The sequence below is a fragment of the Porites lutea genome, chromosome 8, assembly GCF_958299795.1.
Source record: "Porites lutea chromosome 8, jaPorLute2.1, whole genome shotgun sequence".
Lineage (NCBI taxonomy): Eukaryota > Metazoa > Cnidaria > Anthozoa > Scleractinia > Poritidae > Porites > Porites lutea.
Genome location: NC_133208.1, coordinates 16,504,901 through 16,515,656, shown reverse-complemented (window position 1 = coordinate 16,515,656; position 10,756 = coordinate 16,504,901). Strand labels below are relative to the sequence as shown.

The window sequence follows — 10,756 nt, the reverse complement described above, 5'->3', positions numbered from 1 at the left end:
GTCCAGCTCCACAGTCGTCGTGTCAAATTGCTCGCCACATGAAGTACATACGGGTAGCGAGTAAGCTGGCAAGAGTTGTAAAGGAAATTAACCTTGCAATTTTGACACTAAAAATTGACAACAAGTTCTTGAAGTCGCCAATTATTACTGAAATGTCCGAATTTGCATTCTTCAACTTTAACAATATCCCCACTCGGTCAAATCCTGTGAAAATTCATCTCAATTTACCGGCTTTTTGCAGCAGGGCTGAAAAACGACTGCGCATGTGTTATGTCATGCGGCAAAAAACGCAGGCTTAGGCGCGCGGTCATTCAAAATAACTCCAGTTTCGCGGGAAATAAACAGACGGCATTTAAATTGAAAAAATAAGGTCACAGTTGAAAAGATAAGGGTTTAAACAACAGTGTTGACAAGAAAAAACATTGTCCTAAAAATCTAGTGAGTGTAGAAATTTTGAAAAAATTGTTTTCGCGCCGAAAACGGCCATTCGCGTGATCTTTAAGTGAAGTTGCGAACCCGGCTAATTAGTGAAAATTATCGGCGATGTTTACAACACCTTGTTGGCTTTTTATTGTCATTTTGCCGTCTGTTTTTGGGTGTTGGTTTTCTGGTAAAACCAGAAACTCGAAAGAGGATTGTTATGGCCATAGCAAACCCTTACCACCAGGGTTAGCGAGAGCAGCAGAGTTGCCGGAGCACACCATTGTTTGCCTCAGACATCTGCGGATGATCGAGAGCCAAGACAATCGGTGCTCTGCACCTTTTCAAGAGAAGCACTCAAAGAAACTTACAGAGATTCCAGCGACACATTATGGAATTATTGATAATTACGGCCGAAAAAACGAAAACTTCCGACCAGGGAGCAAGTGGTGCCATGCTTGTAAAAGGAAGTTTTACAAAAAAACAGAAGGAGAAAGTGGTATGGCAAGAAGACAACGAAGTAAGGTAAATATTGGCAATTCCCTGGTTAGTTTGCATTTACATTTTATGAAGTCAGTAACAAGTACTCACTTTCCCCAACATGTTCTTGTTACATTCTTTATAGAAAATGGATATGATGACCAGTTTAACGGAAAAGGAGACAGAGTTTTACCAACTTTACCAAAAGGAGGCTGAAAAATGTCACACCCTGACAACACAAATGGAGATGCTGAAACAACAGCTCTCAGGAATAACAGGTTTTTCTAATTTACTTTGCATTGCTGCGATTAAATTTTACATTATCACCTGTTTTGCATTTCCCATAAAACACATTTTGTATTAAACAGTTGGGTTCCTTTATTTTAGAATCAACAATTGACAAGAAGTTAGAGGAATTTCAAAAGGCTCTTTACAGGCACCAAGTTACCACACCTGACATAAAGATTTATGATACAGATTCCATGAAACAGTTTGTGAATAAAAACAGCCCTGGACTCTTTCAAGACCTTCTTACCTGTGTTACAGGAGGTAAAAGCCTGTCTGAGAACAGAAGAAAGCTGCAAGAGCAGAGAGTAGTGGCTTTACTTCACATCCTGGCTTATTTTAGGTATGTACTTTGAGTTTAGTGATCTGGGATATAATTTTGCACACAGACATTTATAACTGGTATAATAACATTTGTTGTATTTGTCACAGATCACAAAAAACGTCTGCCCTACAGAAGGATAGTGGACTGCATGCATCCAACTGTGGCATGTCATTACGGGGACTATCTTCTGGCCAGGTGTTGGGATACAGCACAACCCCCAGGACAATACAGCAGTTAAAAGCTAATTTGAGTGTACAACACACAAGCTTCATTTGTCAACAATTTCACAGGGTAAATGAGGTCAGTCCCTTGGGTGTAAATATATCTAATATCTAAAAGTTGTGTACCAGTGGCCCAAGAAAAAGCTTTGAAAAAAAAGAGAATCATCATGAAATCTCCTGATACAGTAAATAACATTAACACAACAGTTTATGTGTGTTGTGTTTAATTTTGCTTTTTGTCTTTCTTAACAGCTGCAATGCTTTATAGTTTTAATGCTTGATGACTTCCACAACATCCATTCACTCCATACACCATCACAGTTGGTACGGACAAATGTCATCCACATGGCATCCTGTTTGGCAGATGTTCATCCATCAGTTCATGCAGTCCCTCGGCCTGCATTTCCCTTACACAGACAAGTGACAATAAATGTAAATGGGGAGCGGAGGACCTGTGCTGGCGGAATTGACATTAACGATGTCCTGCAAACAATAACAAACTCATTAAGGAATATGAATAAACAGTTCTGGGACCAGCTACCAAGTTACATGCAAAGCCTTGATCCAGGAAGACTGCAAACAGCACTACATGAACTAAGGTACACATGAGTCTTATTTGTTACCCATTTATCACAGAAAAATGTCTATTACAAAAGAGAAAGACAACAGGTTAAAAGCAAAAAAAATTAGACTTAATAATTGCAATGAAATTGTAAATATCTGTAATGTCTGTCTGTTGAACAGGGTGTACTCAGATCCAACAACACAAGACATTGAGACGCTCGAGACTTGTATGCTAGTTGATGAGTTTCAACAAGATTTAAAGAGCATGGAACATTACAAGATGGCCCTTGAACGTGTACTGAACAAATGCCCTCAACTTAACCTGTACAGCAAGAAATTTGTTGTACCATTGCCTGCTGACTGGCCAGGGTGGTACTATCCCAAAAAGCTGATAGCAAGTGGATGGAATCCCAACATTAGCATAATTCCAGAACAAGGGCCATTTCATGTGTGTCTGAATGCTTATGAAGATGTTCTTTTGAATTTTAATTTTTTTTTTGACAAACTGTTTTCGTATGTTTTTGGAGGTACTTTGGCATCGAAACCCAAACCATACCAGACATCCCTGTGTGTTACTGCTGCCTTACTTGGTTGGCAACTGATACGACAAAAGGTACTGGAAAAGTTTGGAAAGTGCAAGCAACATGAATTTGTCACCATTCTACACTTGCTTGAACATGTTTTGCCCCTTGTGTTCTACCAGTATAACATTTTCAGAAGTGGTGACTTAAAGTTATATGAGAAAGTTATGGCACAAATAGCTATAATTTTCATATGCTGGAAAAGGAGACATTATGACAAATCAACCTTGTCATTTTTGAGTGATTGTGCATACCAGTGCAAACATCTACCAGAATACTGGTCAAAGAAGGCAAGTGTTCTCAAACTGATCACAGAAAAGAAGGTTGAAGTTTGGCACTCTGTACTGCGAAGAAACACTGAGAAGTTTGACGATGCAAAAGGCATTGAAGACACAGCAAAGTCTATCGCATCATCAGGTTTTTTAAATGATTTTATACAGTCCTTTGTTCCTCAATACCACCGAGGTCATGCTGAACCAAACTTATGGCTTATCGCAGGGAAGACAGCAGAATTCTTACTTGAATTGTTTAGGAGTGTCTCAAGAAACTGTCAGAAATCACACCAGGTAACACTCCTTAGGCAAAAACATATCACAAATAATTATTTATAATTATTATGTTGTTTCTGGCAAGTAAATACAGTGAACTATAAAGTTTTAAAGGTGCCCATAACACAGGTACCATAAGGAATGATAAGTAACTGGCCCTGTGTTCTGAATAACTGAAAAAGAGATGACACTGACATTACTTCATCTGAAAAGTAATTATCAGTTTTTGCTCTAATAATCAAAAGAATTATTGGTAAAACGTTATACAGTCAATCCACAGAGTAAGAAAACAATGTTGTGAACTAAAACTAAACTAAAGAAGCACAATAAAATATGCAAAATGCATTGTGCACACACCTGTAAGTACACTTCAGTGTATTCATATTCTACTGACCTCATTTGGTTTTGTCTTTTTAGGTCGAACGCTCCCTTGCAAATAATGGAAGACCAAAGGGTAAGGCACAGTATTATCTCCCAACGTTTGACACCATAGTTGACACAAAGTGTTTTCCACTGAGTTATAACTTGGAGGATGTGGAACCTGGCCTGGAACCTGACCCAAATGTTTACTGTGATTTTCCGACCTGCACAAGAAGAGATACAAGTACTGTCATGAGATTGGCCTGCTTCCACTGTTTTCACCAATCTTGCATTTCATCGCATGATTGTTGCCCGATCTGTCTGGTTCCCCTGAAGAAAAAGGTGGAAAAATTAGTGAACACATTCAACACTGGACTGCTAACTTCTAATGATACTGTTGCTGTTGAAAGTAATGAAGACATTCATGAAGAAGAAGGAATTAGTACACCAGCAGCCATGAGTGTGACAGAGGCTCAGTCATTTTATTCCTCAGCAGAATGGGCTACGAAGGTTGACAGCACAGTGAATAGTTATGCAGCAATCCCTCTTCCATCCCATCCAAACCACAATCACTCTTCAGCCCAACCAACAGTACATGAATCCAACTCTAATACCCCATCTCATGTTCTCACACCCATCACCATCCAACCCTGTCACGATGGTAATGTCACCTACTGGTCTTTCCCACATATCATTTCTCAATCTACAATCCTTGGAAGAACAGGAAGTAATGCATGCACATTTATTGCCCTTTTATTTAGCAAAATGTTTTTTTCACCCAATGTCAACATTCCTGCAACTGGGAGTCCACTAACCCAGACATGGGTCTATCAGATAGTTGTGCAAGGCATTTTGGCTGGGAACTCTATCTATGACTCAGTAACAAGTATACCTCGAACATTTGGTGTGTTGGAGGCACTTCAAACCTCTAGGGTTTTGAATAACATCATTGGGAATACTACCGTGGGCCCTGAACTGCCTGTTAGCATTGTCCCTGAGACGAATCCCACAGCTTCTTTGCCTTACTACTGGAGACAAGCTCTAGCCAAAGGGCGAACCACATCAGTATTTATTTTACGGTCCAACACAGTTGTCTTTATTCCAACAACACAGGGAATTTTTCTTTTAGACAGTCATTTTCATGGGAACAGTGGAGCCCAAGTTGCCTTTACAGAGTGGCAGCATTCATTTGAACTTCTCTCTTGGTATAAGAGAATTAATGGCTTCCAATACACGCTTGGAACAGTCACCAACGTGACGTTCAACTAGAAAGAGGGCTGTACAGGGGTGCTTTCAAAAAAGTCATGAATCCTGAATTCAATAAGATATTTATTTCGTGCCCTGTGACCAAAGGTGGATCGTGCCCGAGAAAAACTCAAATTGATAACCAATAACTGAACCTGAAATGACATTTTAGTATCCGTAATTCGTAGAAGTTATTTCTTTGGTCCATGAATCATGCCAGAAAATCCCCTCTACAAACTTCCAAGAAAGTACTTATATAGGAACAAGTCAACAATGACAAGGATTACTGTCACTTAACTCGAGAAGGTGTATTTTAATGCCATATATATGTCTACGTGAAGCTTGCTTGTTTATTTATGAAGACTTCAATTCCCGCGCGATTTCAGTTTTATCTCGCAGTTTACATGCGGGCTTGGTTGGGAGTCAAATTGTAATAAAACTATGATTGGAAGGAATTTATTACGTTACGTCCATTGAAAGTTCACTTGATAATAACTCGATTATATTTTTAAAGTGTATAAAATCAATCAAACCTACTCACCAAGAGCTGCCATCGTTTCCACAAAGAAGGGACGCTTTCAGGAACTTGTCCGCCGGCTTTAAACTATCTAAATAGATGAACATTCCCCTAGAATCCTTTCAGCATGTCGGAGAATTTTTGTTGACTGAAAACGTTCACAAACTGCGTCTCTCAGTTCCATCTTGTAACCAAACATTGCCTTGGAACGGCCGCGTTCACCGCCATACTTTTCATTGATCAAACGATCGAAATGAGAGACAATCGCCTCGTCTGACGCATGCGCAGTCGTTTTTCAGCCCTGCTGCTTTTTGCTCTTCCATTTTCAAAACAACAATTCTGATCAGCGGTATATGTTTGAAAGTAAAAACGTCGTGTTTTCATCTCCATTTGTCGCACTTGCACAAAAGGCCTACCACGTGACGGCTTGACGAGCCAAAGGGAGGCTGAGAAACTTGCCGCGATCAGCGGCAAAACTAATTAGAGTCACGAACAAACAATTTGCGGATGATTAGATTCCTAATCTCCTTCAAATGACGCTTGTTACTGCGTCACCAACATAAATCAAAAAACAATTTGAGAAGAACAGAGTTAACTGTTCCTTACTGCATGCACTGTTTTCCAACATGTTTCAAAAGAGGAAACTTCAGTGCATGATATACATTTTTTGTTATTTCTTTTAGATGTCGACGAATATACATGAACTGCCTCTTCTCCGCTCTGTGATGTCAATGCTCCATGTTCGAACATTCGTGGGTCTTATCTCTATAGCTGCAGATTCAAATTTGATTATTCTGGAAACTTAAAAACTTGCAAAGGTTTGCGTAGTTTAGAGAGTCGAGATTCAAGCGTTGTTTTAAGTCAAAAAGGTGTTACTTTGCTTTGCGAATTCAGTTTGCTTGGGGATAAAGTTTTTCTTCTTCGTTCAAATAGTACCGGTAACTTAATTCAAAAGGCCAAAAATCAGCTACAATATGCGAAAGGTCTGTTAGCGTCGATGCTATAACACTGAGCATACTAGCAATCCCTGTAAATTTCGCACGCAGAAACAGGTCTAGACGCCAATTTTGCGTTGTTAATATTCATTGTGGTAAAACAATTTCGTGCCTCTGCTGTTTATTTTCAGACATAAACGAGTGCACTGATTACTCTCCTAGCTGTCACGTCAATGCTATTTGTCAAAATACTGTGGGCTCACACACGTGTTCATGTAAAGATGGAAAACAATATCATGCTAAGAACAGTTTCAAACAAATACAGCAAAAGAGACTGAACGCCATTTTTTACTTCTTACACTGAAACTCTTTTTCCAGTATAGCATCGGCTCAAAATTTCCCAGTTTTTCTCCCGAACTGAAGTGTTGCAAGTAAAAACAAGTTTCGATTCATAATAAATATTTTCCCATAGATAAAGAGGGCGAGGTCTGTCATCATTGGTGTTAACTTGTGTTAATGGCATGTTTACTGGGCCAAAAAATATTTGTTTCTCACCCTCCCTTGTTCTCTTCCAGACATAAATGAATGCACTACTAACTCCCATAGCTGTGACGTCAATGATTGCACATCACTCAAATAGGAAGAAATTAATATCTACTTATACTAATAACCTGAAACGTCATTTCCACTTTTAGACGGCGTAAACGAGGGTTCTATATACCAATGTTCACAGCTGTGATGTCAACCCCTTGTGTACCAATAGCCAATGATCATACTCCTGTGCATGTAAATCAAGATAATTCAGGGAATGGTAGAACTTGTCCTCTTAGTAAGAAATCATCTATGCTTATCTCAACATGTGCCTGCTTCCTCTGGATCTGGGGATGGGGAAATCTTTTTTGCTCATGTGAAAGAGACGGTCATGCTTGTCGTCTCACTGAGGGGTAAAGACATGGTAGATTTTAGCCTCAATTTGGGTGTTATGAACGGAAAGCTAATATTTTTGCCCATAAAGATATCGATTGTCAGTATAAAATGTCTCTAGTGCTCGCATTTTAAAATAGTTAGTCAGTTCAGGCATTTTCCAAGTCATAAACACTACAACTTAAGCCCTAACGCCTAACAGCAAAATACTTGTCATGAATAGAGGGAAATGCAGTTCAAGACGCCCACAGTACACCCACGACTGGAGACCGAGCCTAGAGCTGAGAGTGTGTGACTACAAAGAACCACCCCCACCCTACTCATCTACAAATTAAAATTCATAAGAATGCCTCGCTGACTATATATGTCAAATTACTGTACGTTGTTATTGGCTAGTGTAAAATTCTTTATAGTGACCACTTTAATTAATAAGTGGTTGTGAAAAGGGATAAGCCGTGTAATGTTTACAGTAGAACCTCGATATAACGAACCTCTATCTATGAAATCTTTGGTATATATATTTAAAAAAACGATATTCTTCGCCCGAGAAATAGTAAAATATTCTGAAAAGAACCTCGTCTTTGCGAATCTCCTTTAGTCAGTCCTGAGTCAGCCCATCATCATTAAATAGTAATTGTTAAGTATTGTTATTATTATCATTATTATTATTATTATTGATTTTTTTGCATGTACTCGAAACAGTGTTCTATCAGAAAAAAATATGAAACGGCAAACTGATCCATAACGGCAGGGCGATTAAGAAGTAAACGAGAGAATAAAACAAAAAATATTATTTAAACATTAATTCTATTAGTCGAGGACGAGGACACGTTTACGAGGACGCGGTTTAACTTGAATTTTTTATCGAATACTATCAAAAAATCGACACCCTGGCATGAATGTGCTTTTCTGTTTCTTTTTCTTTTTCTTTTTTTTCTTTTTTTTTCACCAGAAAAAGTAGCACAGTTAAGCGGCTCAGCTTTCGAGCGGAAAATGATAAAGCTTCTAAAATAGATTAATTAAGGTTCACGGGCGGTCACTGCTCAGTATTGGTAAATTTCAAATCGCGTTCTTCAAGTGGCCCTCTTCTTCGAATCTAAATGCCTCTAATGTAATTATAGGTACATAGTGGCAGTGGTAGGTTCTACTCCAGCGGAAGAAGTTCAACTCAGTTCGAAGGTTTAATGGGAAATGGCGATGAAGGAGGCAAAGGATTTCTTCAAGGAGGAGTGGGCGGAAGAGCTTGGGAGAACAATGCTGACACAGGTTTTGACGGAGGTGGAGGTCCATATGGAGCCGGAGTTGATGCTGGTGGAGGGGGAGGATACTCTAAGGGGGGTTGCGGGGAGAATGTAATGAGTCCTGTGGAGGAGGGGGAGGATCTTACAATACTGCAAGGAATCAGCAAAATGAATGTTGTTACAATACAGCTGGACGTGGTCAAGTGACTATAATTAACATTGATATGAACAACATATTGTACTCTGACTTAATTTTTACCTAGAGCTGCTTTTGATACCGTTATATATCTGCATTATGCATTGAGTTTAAAAAGATACTTTTGATTTCTTCCCAAGGTTCCTTTTAATTCCATACTGAGTTCATAATTGATAACCAGAGACTAGGTGTACGCTTAAATATTGCTGGAATCATGACCAAGGCCCTGTTTATCTGGGGGAAACTTGTCCTAATTACGATCTCTTGACTGTGTACAATTGTCACCCGCCTACCCGAGCTACCCTGTCTATCCTGGATAAGCCAACTCTTCCTTAAAAAAACTTGACAAACCGTTTACATGCATGAGAAACAGAAAGTTGGCTCAGCGCAAAGAGTTACCCACTTTACTGGCCGGTCACCTATTTCTTATAGTAGGGTCACTCTAGTTCTGAATTTATAACTCCTGAACAAAGTTTAAAATACACTTGACTTGTACTCGTTGAATATAATTATACAAACAGTGTTTTTAATTTGGGACCTTTTTGCAGTATACGAGGACACAATTTATTAATGTGCAACATAACAATAATATTTTTCAATTTTCGTTCGTCGGAATAAAAAGAACCAGGTGTGGCGTAGCGATACTAGATTCGTGATTCAACTGAAAAGAACTGCCCCCCCCCCCCCCCCCCCCCCCCTGCTAGTAAAGAGTTTTAATTTAAAGCACTGGAGGTTAAGAAAATAGAGCAAGTCTTTACATGTTCTTTAATGCGTGATCAACGTTACAAAAAAAAAATATATCATGGTCGATAATATGTTTGCATCTGCCAAACAGTGTCAGTCAGTCTGGAGAGGAGCTGGCGCAAACTAAGTTCTTCGTTCTTCTATGGTAGACAATTAACTTTAATTATCAACTGTTCATAAAACTGAGAATTGTAAAGGTTGTAAGGGAATAGTATGGCCATGTTTAACTGATAAAGAAAATACATTGAGCCAAAGAATTATCCGTAGGATTAAGTATACAGGCACCGACGCGTTAAATCGCGGAAGTACTTTTGTGACCTTCGGCATCGAGCAGGTTGCAGAACAATATTGTTCTTGCAGAATGACCTAATACGGATTTAAACGTGATAAAAAACAAGTAGTCATAGCTATATTTGCGTAGTGAAAAAAAACGCAGATCACACCGTGATTTCCTATACGTCGTGAATTGAATAACCTGCACTAGGGAGCTGAAAGGTGAACCGGTCTCGAATATCTAGATTCAAAATCTGGCGTTTCTAAACCGTTTTCCTATTTACGTATGTATTTTTAAACGCTGCACCTAGACATATCACTGACTATATAGACTTTGGTGTTGTTAGTATGTCTCCACTCCAGCTCATTCTTGCCAACCTCGTGCAGGCCTGCCAAACTCATTTTATAATTCAATGTAAAGCCAAAAGAGCCTCGAATTCGAACTTCATGGCGTTTTGAGGATACCTAGATCACCCCATAAATGAGAACTTTAAGGTCTTGACTCAGCCTCAGCTCAAAATGTGAGGTTCTTATCAAAAAATAACAATAAATATTTAAAGAAGCTAAGTGCTTTAGACACTGCATACACAATTAATGACGTCTATCAAATAACACTTTACTTAGTAACATGCAAGCACTCCCCTAAAATTAAGTAGTCGATAAGTCAACGTTAATATAAGGGTATTCTGAACACAAGAATGTCCTCTCGCTTAAAAAATAAGTCAAAAATATTTTGTTTGCATGTGCGTTCGTGATTGCAATATTTCAGTTTTAGTTTATGCCCTTCATAAACTGCGGTTTCATTTTGAGAACTTTAGTTATTAATTAAGCCATATCAAACTGGTGTCACTTTAAACAAACGTTGACATGAACGTGAAAGCTTATTACCAAGAAGGC

At 38.9% G+C, this 10,756-nt stretch overlaps 2 protein-coding genes across 2 annotated transcripts; both read left to right on the top strand.

Moving 5' to 3' along the window:
• The first annotated feature begins 443 nt into the window (after positions 1–443).
• Positions 444–3,487, top strand: LOC140945264 (uncharacterized). Its single transcript, XM_073394313.1, has 6 exons — positions 444–945; positions 1,046–1,178; positions 1,288–1,528; positions 1,618–1,810; positions 1,984–2,330; positions 2,476–3,487. The coding sequence occupies exons 1-6, from the start codon at positions 544–546 to the stop codon at positions 3,485–3,487; spliced, it is 2,328 nt and encodes a 775-aa protein (XP_073250414.1). The 5' UTR covers positions 444–543.
• Positions 3,488–3,819: 332 nt separating this feature from the next.
• Positions 3,820–5,053, top strand: LOC140945263 (uncharacterized). The gene has a single exon (XM_073394311.1). It carries the CDS (start codon positions 4,037–4,039, stop codon positions 5,051–5,053), a length of 1,017 nt encoding a protein of 338 aa, XP_073250412.1. The 5' UTR covers positions 3,820–4,036.
• The last annotated feature ends 5,703 nt before the right edge of the window (positions 5,054–10,756 follow it).